This window comes from Urocitellus parryii, chromosome 4 (genome assembly GCF_045843805.1).
Source record: "Urocitellus parryii isolate mUroPar1 chromosome 4, mUroPar1.hap1, whole genome shotgun sequence".
Lineage (NCBI taxonomy): Eukaryota > Metazoa > Chordata > Mammalia > Rodentia > Sciuridae > Urocitellus > Urocitellus parryii.
This window is the reverse complement of record NC_135534.1, coordinates 149,147,758-149,169,249: the sequence shown is the minus strand read 5'-3', so window position 1 is coordinate 149,169,249 and position 21,492 is coordinate 149,147,758. Positions and strand designations below refer to the sequence as shown.

At 36.5% G+C, this 21,492-nt stretch overlaps 1 protein-coding gene across 1 annotated transcript in view; it reads left to right on the top strand.

Annotated features, from left to right (window-relative positions):
- The window catches only part of Ermp1 (endoplasmic reticulum metallopeptidase 1), a 51,466-nt gene extending 31,564 nt beyond the window's left edge, over positions 1–19,902 (top strand). Inside the window, exons 13-15 of the mRNA XM_026391480.2 lie at positions 494–609; positions 17,190–17,353; positions 17,437–19,902. Coding sequence (XP_026247265.2) covers positions 494–609; positions 17,190–17,353; positions 17,437–17,601 — 445 coding nt within the window. The 3' untranslated portion in view covers positions 17,602–19,902. The remainder of the gene's footprint in view (positions 1–493; positions 610–17,189; positions 17,354–17,436) is intronic.
- The last annotated feature ends 1,590 nt before the right edge of the window (positions 19,903–21,492 follow it).

The following is a 21,492-nucleotide window of genomic DNA, read 5'->3' as shown; positions in this document are numbered from 1 at the left end:
CTGTCAGTACCCTGTTAAACTTTTATCCTTAACCCACAAGTCAAATGCTGATTATACTGTTTTTCTATTAGTATAAAATTCCTGTTCTTTAGTGGGATTAAGCACTCAGAAAAGTACTTTTGTTTTTTCAAATTTAAAAAGTCTATAGAATTGTGAGTAGTTAGAAAGGGTGACCCTCCTAGTTATTAAAATAGATAGCAGTTAAGCATCAATCTTAGATTTTATTTCTAGTTTTTATGATTTGGTAGTAAAGGATTAGATGAGAAGAAATAGGATGTGACATGGACTCACAATCAGCTAGGTAACTCCTCTCTTCTTAAATTTGGGAAAGCTTTATTATACAATAACCTGGGTTTCAGAGGAGTTGGTGTTATAATATTATTCAGTTTTTTTCATATCTAAGGATGTGTTCATGTACTATGAATACTTCATGAATTATAGAAGCTGTCAACTAGTAAGATATGCCAAACATTGAAGCTACCTTTCCAAATAGGAAAAACTGGTATCTTCCTGCCCCCGAAGTTTCTCCAAGAAATCCTGCTTATTTCAGACTTATATCCAAAGAACAGACACCTTGGGATTCTGTAAGATTAACATTTGAAGCAACGGGTAAGTCAGATAACAGGTTTTTTTCTTCTGTCCTTATTTCTTAAATTTTTAAATAAGTTGCATATATATTTCCCCTAAAACCCAGTGGTGCTGTACCACTGAGCTACACCCCAGCTCTTGAGATGACTTTTGTTGACCTGTTTATTACCTAGAAATATGTTATTTCCAAATAATTCAAGATTTTCCAGTTGTTTTTATTTTTTTCTTTTTAAAGAGAGAGAGAGAGAATTTTTTAATATTTATTTTTTAGTTTTCGGCAGACACAACATCTTTGTTTGTATGTGGTGCTGAGGATCGAACCTGGGCCGCACGCATGCCAGGCGAGCACACTACCGCTTGAGCCATATCCCCAGCCCTCCAGTTGTTTTTCTGATATTTATTTCTAGTTTAATCTCATTGTGATCTGAGAGCATACTTTGCATAATTTCTGTTCTGAATTTGCTGAGGTGTGCTGTACGGTGAGGATATGGTCTTTTATGGAATGCTCCATGTGTGCTTAGAAAGAAACGTATGCTACTGCTATTGGGTGAAGATTCTATGAATGTCACTTAGATCTGTGTGATTGCTGATATTGTTCAGTTCAACTATATCCTTATTAATTTTGAGTTTTTGTCCCACCTATTTTGATGCTTTGTTGTTAGATACATATACATTAAAGATTATGTCATCTTATAGAACTGACCCTTTATTATTATGTAATGCCCATTTATACCTGATAATTTTCCATGCTCTGAAGTCTGCATTGTCTATAATTAATATAGCTCTCTAGTTTTTTTTGATTAGTAATAGTATTGCATATTTTTGCTACTCATTTACTTTTAATATATTTGTCTTCATATTTTAAGTATGTTTCTTGTTTGGTCTTGTTTTTTGATCCAGTCAGAAAATCTATTAATTGGTACATTTAGACTATTGATATTCAAATGATTATTGATATTTGGATTAGAAGATACCATATTTGTTACTGTTTTATATCTATTGCCCTTATTTTTTGTTTCTATTTATGTCTTCCATTTCTTTAAAATTTTTTGCTTCATATAGTTTTAATTGAGCATTTTATATGATTTCATTTTCTTTACTTTTTTAGCAATCAGTAATACTTCTTTTTAAACTTTTTTTTTGGTGGTTGCCTTAGTGTTTGCTATGTATGTTTACAGCTAATCCAAGCCCACTTTCAAATAACACTCTACATATCATGAGTAGTATGAGTATTTTATAATAATGAAAGAATCCTAATTTTTCCTGTTTCCCCTATATTTTCATTCAAATGTAATCATGTAAGCATACATAATAAAATATATTGTTGCCACTGTTATCTTGAGCAAACTATTATCTGTTAGATCAGTTAAAATAAGAAAAAATGAGAAAATTTTTATCTTCACTTGTTTCCTCTCCAGTGCTCTTCCTTTCTTCATTTAACTCCAAGTTACTCCTATGTTATACAAGTTTTGAGGATTTTGTATTTTCTGTTTTTATTTACTCTCTTAGAATATCAATTATCTCCATTTTAATTAATGGTTGCTTTAGAGCTTGTAATAAGTCCACCTTCAAATAATACTAGACTGGTTTGGCTAGTACCGATGCTTTATAACATAGCATTCTTGATTCCTAATCTCCCTGGGATTTTATGTACTTGATCTCTGAAGCAACTGGTAGGTCATATGACACTTTTTTCTTTGACCCATCACTTAAACTTTACAATAAGTTGCATGTGGTTTTCCTCATCAAATTTATTACAATAACTAGCAATTTAGGAGCTTATGGTGTCTCTAAAAGAAAATGAGGTTGGTTATGACTTTTAGGGAACTCTACTGAAGAACTTTGTAGTGTCAGATATTGGTTCATTGTTATATCCATAATAGCACTTGAACTGGCATAGGTAGATATTATGACTTTGTTTACCTTTCTTAGTACATTTTCTTTCCATCTCCATGTTTAAAACTAGTAGTTAGAATTATATAAAAAAAATAAGAGAGCTCATATATAATGGAATAATTTGGCATGAATATACTTTATATACAGAGTTATGAAAAATTGTGCTATGAATGGATAATTATAAATGTAATGCACTCCACTATTGTCATGTATGTAAGAAATAATTAAAAAACAAAAACAAAAACTGGTAGTTAGCTCTTCTACCTTCTCTGTTGATGTTTTGGCCCATAAGTTTTCTTGCTAGGATATCCTTTATGGTGCTGCCAGTTTATCCTTTCAAAAATAAATTTGATAATGTTGCTTCTTTATGTAAAAAACTTGAAGCTCCATGCTTGCTGAATAGGTTCAAACTCTCTGGCAGTCCTTATCTTCAGGAGTCTAGCCACTGTGTATGTTTGAAGTTTTTTTTTTTTTTTAAGCACTCCACTGAGATTTTCTTGGTAGTACCTTCTATCCCAATTCTACCCTTCTCTGCTTTGTAAAATACGAAGACTTCTCTGGTCTTCCTCTCCATCAAAGTGAGCAAGTGCCATCCTTCCACTTTTTCTTTCCTTTGTACAGCTCTGTGGTAGCACTAATTATTTAGTTCATGCTTTTGTTTCCATTAGAATTCAAGGGAGGCAGATGTGGATGGTTTCTCTATTCTTGGCATCCAGTACTTTTAAAGAGTACTCCAGATACTCTTTATTTAGTTTGGCAGTTTTATTCTCTTAAGTAAGCAGCCTGCTTGAACATTTTCCTCTTAGTAGGGAGACAGATGCTTGAGAAAGAAGAGAAACATATGACATAGGAAATTTGTCTCATCTTCAGTAGCTGAAAGAGTTTGCATGATTACTAGCTATTTTTTTAAGAATAAGCAAACGATAAAAAAAAAAGAATAATTAAATGATGGGCTGGGGTTCTGGCTCAGTGGTAGAGTGCTTGCCTAGCACGTGCGAGGCACTGGGTTCAATCCTCACCACCAGATAATGCATAAGTAAATAAAATAAAGGTACTGTGTCCAACTAAAACTAAAAATTAAATATTAAAAAAACAAGAATAAGCAAATGAGGATTGTTTGTTTCCCTTTCTAGTGACTTGTCTTTGGGAAGTGTGATAGTTAACTTTATGTGTCAGTTTGGGCTAGGCCACAGAACCCTGAGATTTAGACAAAGCTGTTCTAGATATTTCTGTAAAATAAATATTTGTGATAAGATTAACATGTAGATCAGTGGACTTTGAGTCAAGCAGATTGACTGACTTTCAGGACCTCATCCAGTCAGTGAAATCCTTAAGGAAATCACTACCAGGGAATTCTGCCAGCAGACTGCCTTTGCACTCATACTGTAGGATTTTTTCCCCAGGTTTTGAGCCTGATGGCCTACCCTGCAAATTTTGGACTTGCCTGCCTCCACTATCATGTCAGCAAAATTTAAAAAATAAATACTCACCATACATTCAGTTGGTTCTGTTTTTCTAGGATCACTTGTATAGTTGTTTACTCTGTACCTTCTTTTAAGTTTTGCAGTGCTGGTGATTGATCCCAGGGCCTCATTTATGCTACTCAAGCACTCTACCACTGGACTACATCCCTTTTAAAATTTTTTTTCTAATTTGTTATATATGGGGCTGGAGATGTGGCTCAAGTGGTAGCGCACTCGCCTGGCATGCCTGCGGCCCGGTTCGATCCTCAGCACCACATACAAAGATGCTGTGTCCGCCAATAACTAAAAAAAATAAAGAAATATTTAAAAAAATTCTCTCTCTCTCTCTCTCTCTCTGTCTTTCAAAAAAAATTTTAAAAATAAATAAATAAATAATTTGTTATATATGATAGCAGAATGCATTTCAATTAATAGTACACATGTAGAGCACAATTTTCCATGTCTCTGGTTGTACACAAAGTAGAGTCACACCATTCATGTCTTCATACATGTACTTAGGGTAATGATGTCCATCTCATTCCACCGTCTTTCCTACCCGCCTGCCCTCTCCTCTTTGCCCTATCTAAAGTTTCTCCATTCCTCCCATGCTCCCCACCATCTCCATTATGGATCAGCATCCTTATATCAGAGAAAACATTTGGAATTTGGTTTGGGGGATTGGCTTACTTCACTTAGCATAATATTCTCCAACTCCATCCATTTACCTGCAAATGCCATGATTATATTTTTAATGCTGAATAATATTCCATTGTGTATATATACCAGAGTTTCTTTATCCATTCATCTACTGAAGGGCATCTGGGTTGGTTCCACAATTTCTTTTTTTTTTTTTATTGGTTGTTCAAAACATTACCAAGCTCTTGACATATCATGTTTCATACATTAGATTCAAGTTGGTTATGAACTCCCATTTTTACCCCAAATACAGATTGCAGAATCACATCTGTTACACGTCCACATTTTTACATAATGCCCTATTAGTAACTGTTGTATTCTGCTACCTTTCCTATCCTCTACTATCCCCCCTCCCCTCCCCTCCCATCTTCTCTCTCTACCCCATCTACTGTATTTCATTTCTCTCCTTGTTTATTTTCCCGTTCCCCTCACAACCACTTATGTGTAATTTTGTATAACAATGAGGGTCTCCCTGCATTACCATGCAATTTCTCTTTTCTCTCCCTTTCCCTCCCACCTAGTGTATCTGTTTAATGTTGATCTTTTCTTCCTGCTCTTCCTCCCTGCTCTGTTCTTAGTTGTTCTCATTATATCAAAGAAGACATTTGGTATTTGTTTTTTAGGGATTGGCTAGCTTCACTTAGCATAATCTGCTCTAATGCCATCCATTTCCCTGCAAATTCCATGATTTTGTCATTTTTTAGTGCTGCGTAATATTCCATGGTGTATAAATGCCACATTTTTTTTATCCATTCATCTATTGAAGGGCATCTGGGTTGGTTCCACAGTCTAGCAATTGTGAATTGTGCTGCTATGAACATCGATGTGGCAGTATCCCTGTAGTAAGCTCTTTTAAGGTCTTCAGGGAATAGTCCAAGAAGGGCAATAGCTGGGTCAAATGGTGGTTCCATTCCCAGCTTTCCCAGGAATCTCCATACTGCTTTCCAAATTGGCCGCACCAGTTTGCAGTCCCACCAGCAATGTACAAGAGTACCCTTTTCCCCACGTCCTCGCCAGCACTTGTTGTTGTTTGACTTCATAATGGCTGCCAATCTTACTGGAGTGAGATGGAATCTTAGGGTGGTTTTGATTTGCATTTCTCTGACTGCTAGAGATGGTGAGCATTTTTTCATGTACTTGTTGATTGATTGTATGTCCTCCTCTGAGAAGTGTCTGTTCAGGTCTTTGGCCCATTTGTTGATTGGGTTGTTTGTTTTCTTATTGTTTAATTTTTTGAGTTCTTTGTATACTCTGGATATTAGGGCTCTATCTGAAGTGTGAGGAGTAGAAATTTGTTCCCAGGATGTAGGCTCCCTGTTTATCTCTCTTATTGTTTCTCTTGCTGAGAAAAAACTTTTCAGTTTAAGTAAGTCCCGTTTATTGATTCTTGTTATTAACTCTTGTGCTATGGGTGTCCTATTAAGGAATTTGGAACCCGACCCCACAATATGTAGATCGGAACCAACTTTTTCTTCTATCAGACGTAGAGTCTCTGATTTGATATCTAGCTCCTTGATCCACTTTGAGTTAACTTTTGTGCATGGCGAGAGGAGGGGATTCAGTTTCATTTTGTTGCAGATGGAGTTCCAGTTTTCCCAGCACCATTTGTTGAAGATGCTATCCTTCCTCCATTGCATGCTTTTACCTCCTTTATCAAATATAAGATAGTTGTAGGTTTGTGGATTGGTTTCTGTGTCCTCTATTCTGTACCATTGGTCCACCCGCCTGTTTTGGTACCAGTACCAGGCTGTCTTTGTTACTATTGCTGTGTAATATAGTTTGAAATCTGGTATCGCTATACCGCCTGATTCACGTTTCCTGCTTAGAATTGCTTTTGCTATTCTGGGTCTTTTATTTTTCCATATGAATTTCATGATTGCTTTATCTATTTCTACAAGAAATGCTGTTGGGATTTTGATTGGGATTGCATTAAACCTATAGAGAACTTTTGGTAGTATCGCCATTTTGATGATGTTAGTTCTGCCTATCCATGAACAGTTTATATTTTTCCATCTTCTAAGATCTTCTTCTACTTCTCTTTTTAGAGTTTTGTAGTTTTCATTGTATAAATCTTTCACCTCTTTTGTTAGGTTGATTCCCAAGTATTTTATTTTTTTTGAGGATATTGTGAATGGAGTGTTTTTCCTCATTTCCATTTCAGAAGTTTTGTCGCTGATATACAGAAATGCCTTTGATTTATGCGTGTTGATTTTATATCCTGCCACTTTGCTGAATTCATTTATTAGTTCTAGTAGTTTTTTGTAGACCCTTTTGGGTCTTCTAGGTATAGGATCATATCATCCGCAAATAGTGATAATTTAAGTTCTTCTTTTCCTATTTTTATGCCTTTAATTTCTTTCGTCTGTCTAATTGCTCTGGCCAGTGTTTCGAGAACTATATTGAATAGAAGTGGTGAGAGAGGGCATCCCTGTCTTGTTCCAGATTTTAGGAGGAATGCCTTCAATTTTTCTCCATTGAGAACGATGCTAGCCTGAGGCTTGGCATAAATAGCTTTTACAATGTCAAGGTAAGTTCCTGTTATCCCTAGTTTTTCTAGTGTTTTGAACATAAAGGGATGCTGTACTTTGTCGAATGCTTTTTCTGCGTCTATTGAGATGATCATATATATGGTTCTTATCTTTAAGTCCATTGATGTGGTGAATAACATTTATTGATTTCCGTATACTGAACCATCCTTGCATCCCAGGGATGAATCCTACTTGATCATGGTGTACAATTTTTTTGATGTGCCTTTGTATCCGATTCGCCAGAATTTTATTGAGGATTTTTGCATCGAGGTTCATCAGAGATATTGGTCTGTAGTTTTCTTTCTTTGAGGTGTCTTTGTCTGGTTTCGGAATCAGGGTGATGTTGGCCTCATAGAATGAATTTGGCAGAGCTCCCTCTTTTTCTATTTCCTGAAATAACTTGAAAAGTATTGGTATTAATTCTTCTTTAAAGGTTTTGTAAAACTCCGCTGTATACCCATCTGGTCCTGGGCTTTTCTTGGTTGGAAGTCTTTTGATTGCTTCTTCTATTTCATCTATTGTTATTGGTCTGTTTAAGTTGTGGGTATCCTCCTGACTCAGTCTGGGCAAATCATATGACTTAAGGAATTTATCGATGTCTTCACTATCTTCTATTTTATTGGAATATAGGTTTTCAAAATAATTTCTAATTGTCTTCTGTATTTCTGTAACGTCTGTTGTAATATTGCCTTTTTCATCCCGTATGTTAGTAATTTGAGTTCTCTCTCTTCTTCTCTTCGTTAGCATGGCTGGGGGTCTGTCGATCTTATTTATTTTTTCAAAGAACCAACTTTTAGTTTTGTTAATTTTTTCAATAGAGTCTTTTGTTTCAATTTCATTGATTTCCGCTCTGATTTTAATTATTTCTTGCCTTCTGCTACAATTACTGTTGTTTTGCTCTTCCTTTTCTAGGTCTTTGAGATGAAGTGTGAGCTCATTTATTTGTTGGTTTTTCCTTTTTTTGAGGTATGACCTCCAGGCGATGAATTTCCCTCTTAAAACTGCTTTCATTGTGTCCCATAGATTCCGATATGTTGTGTCTGTATTTTCATTTATCTCTAGGAATTTTTTGATTTCCTCCTTTTGTCTTCTGTAACCCATTGATCATTCAGTAACATATTGTTCATTTTCCAAGTGATGTAGGATTTTTCCTTCCTTCTTTTATCATTAATTTCCAGTTTCAATGCATTATGATCAGATAAAATGCATGGTATAATCTCCACCCCTTTATATTTATTGAGGGTTGCCCTATGGCATAATATATGGTCTATTTTTGAGAAGGATCCATGTGCTGTTGAGAAAAAAGTATAGCCACTTGATGTTGGATGATATATTCTATATATGTCAGTTAAGTCTAGGTTGTTGATTGTGATATTGAGTTCTAGTTTCTTTATTCAACTTTTGTTTGGAGGATCTGTCCAATGGTGAGAGAGGTGTGTTGAAGTCACCCATAATTATTGTGTTGTGGTCTATTTGATTCTTGAACTTGAGGAGAATTTCTTTTATGAACGTTGCAGCACCATTATTTGGTGCATAAATATTGATAATTGTTATGTCTTGTTGGTGAATGGTTCCTTTTAACAGTATATAATGACCTTCCTTATTCCTTTTGATTAATTTAGTCTTGAAGTCGATTTTATTCGATATGAGGATGGCCACTCCTGCCTGCTTACGAGGACCGTGTGCGTGATATATTTTTTCCCAACCTTTCACCTTCAGCCTGTGTATGTCTTTTCCAATCAGATGTGTCTCCTGGAGGCAGCATATTGTTGGATTTGTTTTTTTAATCCATGTTACCAGCCTATGTCGCTTTATTGGAGAGTTTAAGCCATTAACGTTTAAAGTTACTATTGATGTATGGTTTGTACTTCCAGCCATGTTTGATTATTTATCTTCTTTTAGTTTATTTCTCCAAGATTAGCTTTCCCCCCGCCCTCTGACTTTATAGAGGCACTTCCCACTGATGGTTTTGGTCATTGTTTTTCATTTCTTCCTCATGTAATGTTTTGCAATGCTGGTTTTCTGGCTACAGATTCTTTTAACTTTTGTTTATCATGAAAGATTTTTATTTCGTTGTCGTACCTGAAGCTTAATTTTGCTGGATACAGAATTCTTGGTTGGCATCCATTGTCTTTCAGTGTTTGAAATACGTTGTTCCAGGATCTTCTCGCTTTCAGCGTCTATGATGAAAAATCCGTTGTTAACCTTATTGGTTTACCCCTAAATGTAATCTGCCTCTTTTCTCTTGTAGCTTTTAATATTTTCTCTTTGTTCTGTATATCGGATATCTTCATAACAATGTGTCTTGGCGTTGGTCTACTGTGATTTTGTGTGCTCGGTGTCCTGTATGCATCTACAATTTGTATATCAGTTTCCTTTTTAATTTCTGGAAAGTTTTCTGTAATTATTTCATTCAGCAGGTTACCCATTCCCTTGGTATGAGTCTCTGTGCCTTCTTGTATCCCGATGACTCGTAAGTTTGGTTTTTTTATGTTATCCCAAATCTCTTGGATGTTTTTCTCGTGATTTTTTACCAGCCTATCTGAGTTGGCTAGACTCTTTTCAAGATGATATATTTTGTCTTCATTATCTGACGTTCTGGTTTCTACTTGCTCCACTCTGTTGGTGATACTCTCGATTGAGTTTTTAATTTGGTTTATTGTTTCCTTTATTTCTAGAATTATTGTTTGGTTTTTTTTTATAATTGCCATCTCCTGATAAAGATGCTTAACTTCTTCTTTTATCTGTTTATGTAATTCATTTTCAATGTGGTCTTTAAGGTTCCTTTCCATCTGTCTAAGGTGTTCCTTGAGTTCTTTATATGGCCATTTTTCTGATGACTCTAGGTCCTCCTGAATATTTAGGCTGTCCTTCATTGTTTGCACTCCTTTTCTTCCTTGCTTTTTTATGCTTGTGTTACTTCTTGTTCTGTTTGACTGCTGATTTACTGTTTACTCTTATAAATTTATTTGATGCTTGGGAGGAGAGATATTAGAAGGGAAGGGAAGAAGTAACTAAAGAGAATGAGTGTAGGCAGGTAGAATTCAAGAAAGGGGAAGTAAGAAAATTGAAAAGAAATGAAAAGACAAAGGAAAAAAGGTGAAAAGAAAGAAAGAAAAAACGAAAAAATAAAAATTTAAAACCAATAAAAAACAAAAATAAAAGAAAAAAAAATTTATAATGATAATAAAAAAATGGAAATTAAAGTTTAAAAAATAATAGTAATAATAATAGAATAAAAAGAATTAAAAAATTGAAACCATTAATAACAACTACAACTACATCAACAACAAAAAGTGAAATTAAAATTAAAAAATACTAATAATAATCATTAAAAAAAAATAATAATATATGCAGTCGTAGAGCTCGATTAACTTCTCTTCCAGTAGGTGGAGCTATGCCCACTGGGCCAGGCTTCTCTTCTTGATAGGTGGGAACCAATCACTGTGCCTCAGCTCTTCTTCCCAGACTGTGCAGGTCTCCAATCCTGAGTGCCTAGGGCCTTCTCTTGTGGTTCCTCAATCCAGGCCCCGCTCACCTGTGATGCTTACCACAATACTGGCTACACGCTGGGTCTGCTGCTCCTGGGAGCCCTGTTTCATGGATGCCTGGGCACACCCTTTCTGTTTGCCCCCCTCAGACCCTACGTTTGTATGGCTTGGGGCTGAGGACCCCCAGCGAATTTGTTTGCCCTCAGGTGGCAACTCCCCTGGTAGCTGGTGCAAGGGACCTCTGATGTCAGCACTGGTGGAAGCAATAGCCGGGATTTCTGCGCCGCTGGTCCCACGTCACTCCTGATTCCCTGGGTCTGGCTATGGTGCTCAGTTGGCTTTTACCTCTGTGAGTTCAGGTGGGCCAACTAATTATTTCAGCGGGATCGTTAGTGCTGAGTCACGAGAAGCAGGCGCACCAGAGCTTGAATGCAGCTGATTCGTGCTCAGTGTGTGTTTTCTGAGGGGCCCAGACTGTACACCCTAGCTCCACGTCAGCTCAGCATTGCCTAGTGATCCTGAGCAAACAGGCTTTAGATAGTTTACAGCTCCCTATGCCCGCACAGTTGAAGAGGTCAGAGACTTGATCTCTCCGCGCCTGCCGCCATGTTAGACCTCCTCAATGATATTCATGTTACCCTTACAGCTTCCTGGCATAAGCAAGATCTTGGGATTATACAAACTGCTACTTCTGTTTCCAGTCCAGTTTTCTAGAACTGAAACCCTGCTGCCGTTGCCTCCACCTCTGGGCCGCGCTCAGGGGCTCCGCGCTTGTCTGCGTCCTTATCAGCCCTGCCGCGACCTCTGTCTCTCCTCGGCTCAGTGCCTGGCTCCCAGGGCCCAAGCGGCTGTCGCCGCGGCTCTCCGGCCCCCTTCTCCAAGCACGGGTCCCCTTGCAGTGGGATGCCGAACGACCCTAGAGCAGGCTCTGCCCAAAGGTGCAGCGGGGAACAGGCGACTGCGGTGCTCGAGGCCGTGGTCCCGCCTTCGGAGGATAGGGCTCGGCACGCAGCTCAGTTCCAGTCTCTAGATGCGGCAGCTGGACCATGTAGGCAGAGCCATCAAGACAGCATGCAGAAAGCAAATGGCGGCTCCTGCGGAATGGTTTTTTGGCCCCGAAACCACAGCCCAGCCAACAATCCCAAACCACTAACTCTCCCTGTATAGAAAATATTCAAAAAATAAAAAAGGCGGGGTGTACTGAGCTTTCTTTGTCTCAGGTACTTACAATCCGCTGCTGATTACGCATTCAGCTTCTCTGCCCGGAGCGAAGTGGTTCCACAATTTCTGCTGTGTACTTTCTTTATTGAGTACCACTCACATGGTAGAAAGTTGCCTAGTTATGTATAACTAAAAAGCACCAATTAAAAAAAAAGATGTCTGGAATATTCATGACTGAAAAGTATTTTCAAATATGACTTTCCCCTTCATTTTGTTTGTATTTTTAAGACTTAATTTACATACAGTGAAATATGAAGATCTTATTTTGTTTCATTAGTTTTGGTAAAAGCATATATTTGACTCATGAAACCTTCATTCCCATGAAGATACAGAAATTTCCATTGCTCAGAATGTTTCTTTTATGCATGTTTCCAGTCTCTCTGAACTTCACTAATGCATATTTTGATTTTTACATTCACAGGTTATTTGGCTTGTTCTTGAACTTTAAATAAATGGAATCATCCAGTATGTAATTGTCTAGGTCATTAAGCAAAGGCTTTTGAGGTTCAGCTATGTTATTTGAGTATCAGTATTTTTTTCCTTTCTGTTGCTGAATGTAGTCATACAAAGATCTCATAGTTTATTATTCTCCTGTTGATAGACACTTGAATTAATTCATTTCTAGTTTGGGGTTGATGTAAATAAGGCCATTATGAACATTCTTGTATAAAGCTTTTTTTTTGCGGGGGGGGGGGTGGGAAATAGGTGTTCCATTTCTTTTGGACAAATGTATATTAGAATTGCTGAGTTCATAAGGTAGACATGTTTAGTTTTTTAAGATTGTTCTACATTTCATTCCCAATTTGTAATTTATGAAATTTCTAGTCTTCCCATGGTCTTTTTCATTTTATCATTTCTAGTGGGGGGTGTGTCTTGCATTTTTCAGATAATAGTGTAGCACATGTTTTCAAGTACTATTGGCCACTCACATATCTTGCTTTGTTTCTTTATGTCTTTTCCCATTTTTGTAAAATTATGTTGCTTATTGACTTGTAAGACTTTGTATTTTCTAGATAAAGGCCTTCATGAGATATACATTGTGAAGATTTTCTTACTCATTCTCTTAATTTTATCTTTTGGTGTATAGAAATTTTAAATTTTTATGAAGCCTAATATCAGGATTTTCTGTGTTAAAAAAAAAATCTATGCCTACCCAGAAGTCATGAAAATAGACTGTTTCTCCTAGAAGCTATGGCTTTAGCTTTTATAGGCCTCTGACCCACTTTTAATTTTCATGTATGGTGTGAGGTGTAGGTTCAAGGCTTTTTTCTGTATAGATATTCAGTTGTCCTAGCACCATTTGTTGAACACACTTTCCCCATTGAGTTCCTTTGGTGCCTTTGCCAACAATTATCTGTGTTTGCATGGATCTATTTGTGTACCATTTATCACACTTTTAATTATAGAAGCTTTATAAAGTTTAAATTTGTGATTTGAAGAGTTAAATTTGTAATCCCCCCCATTATTTTTCATGCTATTTATGTTTTCCCACATGAGCTTTAGTAATAATTTGTCTAACTCCTTATTGCTTATTGGTATTTTTTGGAGTACCATGATAAATTCATAAATTAACTTTAGGAAAACTGTTATTGAATCACCCTGTCCATCGACTGGGAGTAACTTGTCCTTTGTTCACATCTGTTTTTATATCTTTCAGGAATGTTTTAAAATTTTCCTCATCTAGATTTTATTGGTATTGTAATTGGGGACTGTCTCTATCATTATATCCTCTTACGTTGTTTTTTTGTAGGTACGAAGGCAATTTATTTCTGTCAGTTTTATATCCTACTACTTATTTTTATGCTAATTTTATCCTTAATACTCTCAGATTCTTCAGTTGTATCAGGGATTATTCAACTTTGTTCTCTAAAGGGCCACATAGTAAATATTTTAGGCTTTGCCATATATATCTGTCACAGATTTTTTTTTTTAAAATTCTTTGGTTAACTGTTTTTTTAAAAAATATCTTTATTTTTGTTTTTATTTTTGCATGTGGTGCCAAGGATTGAACCCAGTACCTCCTGCTTGCAAGGCAAGCACTCTACTGCTGAGCTACAACCCCAGCCCTGGTTAACTGCTTTTTAAAAATGTAAAAACCATTCTTAGCCTGAGGCCCATTAAAAAAATAGACCTCAGGTGGGATTTATTGACTACTGCATATCACCTGCAAATATAGTTCTGTTTCTTCTATACCAGTTCTTATGCCCCTAGCTGATTGATACATTGGTTTCTACTGTCATGATTTCATGGAATTATGTTATTTTATTTGCTATATACCTGTTTCTATGATGTCTTCTTTGCTTATTAAAAACTTGGCATTTATAGAATTTTTTTGTTTTAAGCCCCTATTTGACGTTTTACTATCTGTTGGTTTTTAAATGGTGTATTTTAACTCCTACCAAATTTGCTTATTCCATTTTTCTCTTTGCCTCTTCAGTTTTCTTCCCATTTGTGTTACATGTAATACCTGCCTTGTCCAACTTCACTTTGAGTATGTTTTAGCAATGCCTTCAGAAATATTCAAACACCCACTCTAAGTTCTTTTGTTGCAGTTTTTGCAGTTCTTTCTTTGTTGGATGAATCTTATCCTCTTGCCTTCTCAACTAGGGGCTCTTGAGTGCTGTGTTTATGTTTATGTGTGTTTGTTTAAAACTGGTGATGTTATATATAGCATGATACTTGAAGGACAAATGGTGGACATAAAAATTTTGCTCATACTTTAAAATATTGTTTTAAAAAATTCTTCTCATTGTTGCTTTGTATATTGTTTTTGCAGTTTGATGCCAGTCTAATTCTCTTAGCCCTATAAAGTATTTGATGCTTTTACTGAAGACCTTGAATTTTTGTTTGTTAATGGGTATTTAACCCAGGGGCACTTTACCACTGATTCACACCCTCAATCCTTTCTTTTTTATTTTGAGACAGAGTCTCAAAAGTTGTTGAGGCTGCTCTTGAACTTGCAATCTTGTCTCAAGTCTCTGGAGTTCCTGGGGGTTGCTTTGCTATTTTTTCTTTTTAGGTTTTTCATTCTAGGTTGATATTATAAGGTTACCAGTAAGACTTTGTAACGTGTAGATTCAGGTCTTCTACTTCTGGGACGTTTCCTTGGATTACTAATTTGAATATTGACCATGTTCCATTGTTTTGTTTTTCTTCTTTAGTGATATACATTGAATGTTGCTTCCTTTTGACTTACCTTCCATCTTTACCTCTCTTTCTTTTCCTTTTTCTTTTCTTAGTACTTTGCTACCTTTTTTTAGATCTGGAGTCTCTTTTGCCTTGGGCATGTTATAATTTAGTCAACTGTTAGACCAGGATGCAAGAAAAGACCACTGACTCCAATTAAAATCAAATTAAAGCAAGCTTATTATTTCGACCGGTGGCGGGGCTGCCTTTCCCTCTCAAAACGGCGGGAACAAGACAGCCCCGAGGCTTCTTTGTGGCCCCGTTTTATAGCCCAAAAAGTTACACAAAGGGGGGTTACAGATAACAGAACTCTGACAAGCATCACACTAATGGTAGTTTACATTTTTGCTGGCCCCAGCATCAGAATTTATGGAGATCTTAGAGACTCAGAGAGGGTCGTTATCTGGCCAGGGAGGGCCAGAATTTATGAGGTGTCACTAAGGTTTAGGAAAGGGTTGTTATATGGTCAGGGAAAACCGAACCTGGGTGAGGTCAGGGCAGACAGGCATTCCAATCAGCTTTACAACATCAACTAATGGCCAGGCCATACAGACATCCTGATATTTTTACAGAAAACAGAAATGAATCCTTCATAACTTGTGACAAGCTGGCTTCTAATCTAATGAGAGAACTAGGCTAGGTATATCACTACCTTTTCTTCCATTTCTTTTACTAGACCTTAGAAAAGAAATGGAAGTTCTATCAATTCTTTTAATTTTTCCTTGTAGTATATGCACTTCTAAGGTTTAGAATTTCTGATTCGTGGTACTGTTTTCCCCATAGCTCCAAAATGTTCTTGTTACCATATTTAGTTGAGAATGTTGGCTTAGTTTTCTTTTACTTAATGTTGTTTTGAGGTGTGTTCTCATTTTGTTTTCTAATAGCTATATAGTCCTGTTTGTCCTTGTCTTCCTCACTTTTGTGGTTATTGGGTGTTTGTAAGACTCCTAGCCAATGGGTTGCTCTTGTGTCAGTATAACAAAGTTTAGATTTTTTAAATAAATTTTTAAATTCGTTATGTCTTCCAGTTTCTATTTTGCTTTGGTCTTGCTGGACCATAAATCTGCCCTTTTTGTTTCTTTATACCTCCACCCTCCCACCCCTGGTTTCTTTTTCCTTTCTTTTCTTTTTTCTGCTTTATTTCTCCCTTAGAAGCTTCACTTTTGAAAACTGATAGGTCAAATAGTGTGTCCTTTAAGTAGCTTCCCCAGTCTTTAACTGGACATGTGCTATTCTCAGATTTAGGGTGGACTTGCTTGGTCTGCCTTTGTTTGCCACAAAACTTGTAGCAGGAACAAGGCAGGCATGAGCATGTGAATTTGTTTATTAATTTATTCTTCTCAAATTTGAGTTAAAAAAACCACCCCCTCAGCCAAATTTGAAAATAAAGTTAAAATTTGGCTGAGGGGTGGTTTTTTTAAGTTTTATTTTTAGTTTGACAACCACTGTTGTTAGTTTCTTGGAAGTATCTGCTGCTAATTAAATTATCAAAACTTAACTGTTTCATTGTACTGCAAAAAGGGAAAAATTAGTGTCAACTATTTTAAAGTGTTAATATCAACTCTCTGAAATTACAACTCGATTCATAATTGTCTCAGTACTTTTATAATATTTGAAGTCTTCCCAACTTCCCCATGCTTTTTCTTTTTTTATATGTATTTATTTTTTAGTTGTAGTTGGACACAATACATTTATTAATTAATTTATTTTTATGTGGTGCTGAGGGTTGAATCCAGGGCTGCACACATGCAAGGCGAGTGCTCTCCTGCTGAGGCACAACCCCAGCCCTCCCATGCTTTTTCTAATATAATCCTCTCAAAAAATTCTTAGATGAAGTGATTAAATGAATTCCTAATATCATATAGCACATGACAGTATAAATACTTAACATAGGCTTTCTTGTTTAGATTTTTTGCCCTTTCTGCTGTGCTTCATTGCTTAACCTTGTTGGATAATTCATCAAATGTCCAAACTGGTAGGCCTCCAATAGGTCTGTAGTGAATACATTTAAAGTGATACAAGGCACGCACCTTCATAGTATAGTTTGGGAGGTGGGTTTATTGCCTTTTCTTGATGCTTTTTTAAAGATGTAACTGTTCTTTCTTCCTCTTCTCTTATAGGACCAAGCCATATGTCATTCTATGTTCGACCCCACAAAGGGTCAACACTTTTTCAGTGGTCTCTTGGTAATGGTACCCCAATCACAAGCAAAGGAGGTGACTATTTTGTATTTTATTCCCATGGACTCCAAGCCTCTGCATGGCAGTTCTGGATAGAAGTGCAGGTGAGAATTTTCCATGTGATATTTAACAAAAACCTTGAATTCAGTTATCTGGCTTCGGAGAACTAACAGATTATCTCTGGCAGGTCGTAGAAGAACAGCCTGAAGGAATGGTTACTGTAGCCATTGCTGCCCACTATTTATCTGGGGAAGACAAGAGATCCTCTCAGTTAGATGCTCTGAAGGAGAAATTCCCAGATTGGACATTTCCCTCTGCTTGGGTGTGCACCTACAGTCTCTTTGTGTTTTAATCTTGTGGATAAGCTCTTAAGTACGTGCCCAAGGGATACTCATGTGACAGTTACATGGATATTTGTAACGTAAGTCAATGAATTTTAATGAGCATATGTTCAAAAAGCTTTTTGGGTTAACACTCTTTAGGGCCAGCCACTGTATGGGTTAAATTGGGATTGTGAAGTGTGACCTTTTTGACACTCGAAAATGCCATTTTCTGGTACTTAATCACATGTGGGTATTGCCATTACACACATAATGTCATTTTTTATGACCTTAAGGACAAGAGCCAACAAACCAGTTCCAATAGCTGCCTCTCTAGGATCAACAAAATTTAGACTGTCAGACCACCATTAACAAGATAAAAGTCATTTCTACTTAAAACCCAAGATCATTTGTTTTATTAGTAGAGGTGGGCAGAAATACCGTTCACTATGGTAATGACTCCCATAAGGACTGTGGAAGAAGGGTGGGACTCTGGAAGCCCTAAGTATTGTATTTCTTCAGACAGCCTCTAGAGTGTGCTTTGTGTAAATGTGGAGCCCTGTGCAGAGCTGGCAATAGTCAGAGCTGTTGCCATGCTACTTTCCTGAGGTGGTTTCCTATTGTCCTCTGAAATGTGTTCTCTGCCTCCATCTTAGCAGATTGAGAAGGGGAACATTTGCTCAGCTGTATTTCCCTCTGGGTTTTTATGGTTCTTTTGGTTCAGAAAAATTGTGGAAGTATACAGCCTAAATATCCTTCCTCAGAGTACTGAGTTGCCAATGTGGCTATTCTGGGGTGCAAGCTGTAGGGAGGATAGGGAATGGTGGGTATTTTACAAATATTCTGTTTTGTAGGAGTCTTTTGTTATACAAGGTTAATCCTTTAGGATGATTTTATCGATACACTGGGTCCTTTTTTGTTTTCTATCCAGTTACATAATTTCCTGATAACTTACTGTCCAGTGAGACTGGCTTTCCTGAGACTTGAAGTTGTGGCTTATATGGGAATGAGACCACTAGAACTTTAAGTGTTCAAATCCTGTATCACAGCAGCACTAGGCCTTAAAGGTGCTTTTCATTTTGAAGATGGATGGGGGGTGTCTAGCTTGTGAGGTATAACAAAGCAGCAATAGAGTGTGGTGAGATCATTGGTAAATAGCACTAAAGTTTTTTTTTTTTTTTTGGGTTTTTTTTTTTTCCATTAAGACGTAATAAGTTAGACAAATTCTGTATTAGTAAGCACAGGCCAAAACCAGTTGAAAGCCATAGAAGAAAAAAATTCTCAGGTGATGCAGGAACAAGAGGAATGCTTCTTGAAAAGTGGCCCTGAGATCTGTCTGCATAGTAAGAACATACTAAGTGTGCAAAGAGATAACTTTCTTGAAATTGCTTGTGTGATGTGTACAATGTGCTCTCTTAAATCATGCTCCTCATATTGCCTAATTTATTTATGACTTCCTAAAAACTGTGCCATAGGTAGCAGGGCTTTGGCCAGAGCTTTCACATGCATTAACACTGGAGTCATTGCTTTTCCTGGAGTTAAAAAATCATTTTATCAGACTCAAGTGCTTGAAGTGTCTGGCTCCTGCTGCATACGCCTAGAAGTACATAAGGTTTGCAGGACTTATAGCTTGTATAGAATCATCGTTCAGAGAAAAAGTAACACAATGATAGTTTCTCTATGAATTTCAAAATAAAGCATATATTCTGTCCCTGTGGTTAATCTGAAATAGATTATTAGAGATTATTTATAGAAAAAACTAAAACACCATGTTGAGAACACTATGAAAAATCTGTTCTCTGTGATTCCCCCACCCCCACTATAGGGAAGGCTACTGTTTCTCCTTTCAGTAATAATCATGGTTTGCCTTGGGGTTGTTTCTCTAGGCAAACAATTGTTTTATTTAGCATTATGAAGCTTTTATATTGTGCAAAGCCCATAACAAGATGCTCACTTACTCTTACTGCCTGCTTAATAATCTGGGAGGTTGTTTTAATGCTAGAAATGGTCAAGTAATTAGTGTTCAGTCCTGTTAGTAAACATAATGTATCATGTTAGCAACTTCTGGGACTAAAAAACCTGTTAGGTCCACCCCTGCTTTTATCTGATCATTTGAATAACATTTCTAAAAGGGTCTTTTAAACTCTGAAGCATTTTCTACAGAACTTAAAAGTAGCACAGTATTGTAACATTCAGGGAAAGTGTGAAGAATTGATTTCAAAGTAGTTCTTATGTGACCCAAGAATGATTGTTGCATGGTATTTGTTTCCCCAGTTTAGCAGATGAAATTAAATAAGGTAGGATACTTTAAGATGTTACCACCAAGGGTTGGGTTGGGGTGGGGTAGGGTGGGGTGCACAAGCTAGCCTGCTGACTCAGGAAGCTTTCGGAAGAGTGATTGTTTCTGTCCATTTCTTTTTGCTGGTTTGCTGACTTGTTGAGGATTAATTGTTGCCTTACAATGTTACTGAAATAAACTTTTTAACATACTGGTTAGTATCTTCTTAATAGAAAAAAACTTTGTTAATTGCTTACTTTATCCTCATATTTTGGTTATTTCATGTTTTATGTAGCTTTTAATTAATGCTAAAGACATATATGGCTTATATGGGTATAATTGCTATTTCAATGAATGAAATGAGCAAATAACTCAGATTATTTCAGGTGAAATCTTTATACCTTGGAATGAAGTTCATGCATCTGAATTTTATAGAACTTAAATGAAATTGTTTGGTAAATGTTGAATTGTAGCATATTTAGGAGTTTTAAATCATCAAACAGCTAATAATGAATGATGGTGGGGAGGTAGGGCTAGGAGAGAGGGAAGAAATTACTTCTTAGTGACAGTAGTAACACACCGTTTAATCTCCAGCCAAGGGAAGGGCAGCACCATTCACCAAAACAGAGCACACGCTTCTGATTCAAAGATCTCTATTCAGGTTTCCTGAGTGAATTCTTTCAAGGTGAAATGGCCAGACAACTTCTTAATATAACTCCCTTTCTTTTAGGGCAAATAAACTCAAGGTGTACTTGTGCCTTGTATCTGTTTAGTTGAAATATTTATGGAATTTTGAAGTACATCATTTTTTTTTTGAAATTACTACTTCCATATTTGATTTGCAAAAAATTTCTTTTTATCTAATTTGGCTCTACACCATGACCAAGTAGGAATGCAAGGTTGGGTTAACGTTCAAAAGTCAAATCTAAAAAAGGGCAAAACACACATGATCATCTCAGTAGATGCAAAAGTGTTTACAAATACAAAATCCTGCCAGTGATAAAAAAAAAATTCCCAACAATCTTAGAAACCTGCAGCTAACATGATAGTTAATGATGAGAGACTGAAATCTTTCCCTGTGAGATCAGGAAGAAGACAAGATGTCCATTGTTGCCATTGTTATTCATTGTTGTCCTGGTGGCTTTAACTATGGCTATCTGGCAAGGGAAAGAAAGGCATCCAGATTGAAAAGGTTCAAACTAGCTGCAAATGACACAATCTATGTAGAAATCTATTTATCTAAGAATCTACATACATACACACACCAGTGGAACAACAACCTTACAGTTATTGGATAATACACCACTACTGACCTCAATATCAATTTCTATTCAAACAAAACAAAAATGAATTTCATTTACAAGAGCACGAAGAACAAAATCCTTAGGAATATGTTAACAAAAGCACAAACCCTTTAAACTGAAAACTACAAAGAGCATTGCTAAAAGAAATTAAAGACCAGTATTCCTAAAACTGATTTGTAGATTGAATATAACACCTATCATCAATCAGCTGACTGTTTAGTGCAGAAATCACAAGTTGATCCTAAAATTCATATGGGACTTCAAAGGACCCAGAATAGCTGAAATGGCTTTAAAAAAAAAAAAAAATGAAGTTAGGACTCACACTTTCAAAATTTCCTAGA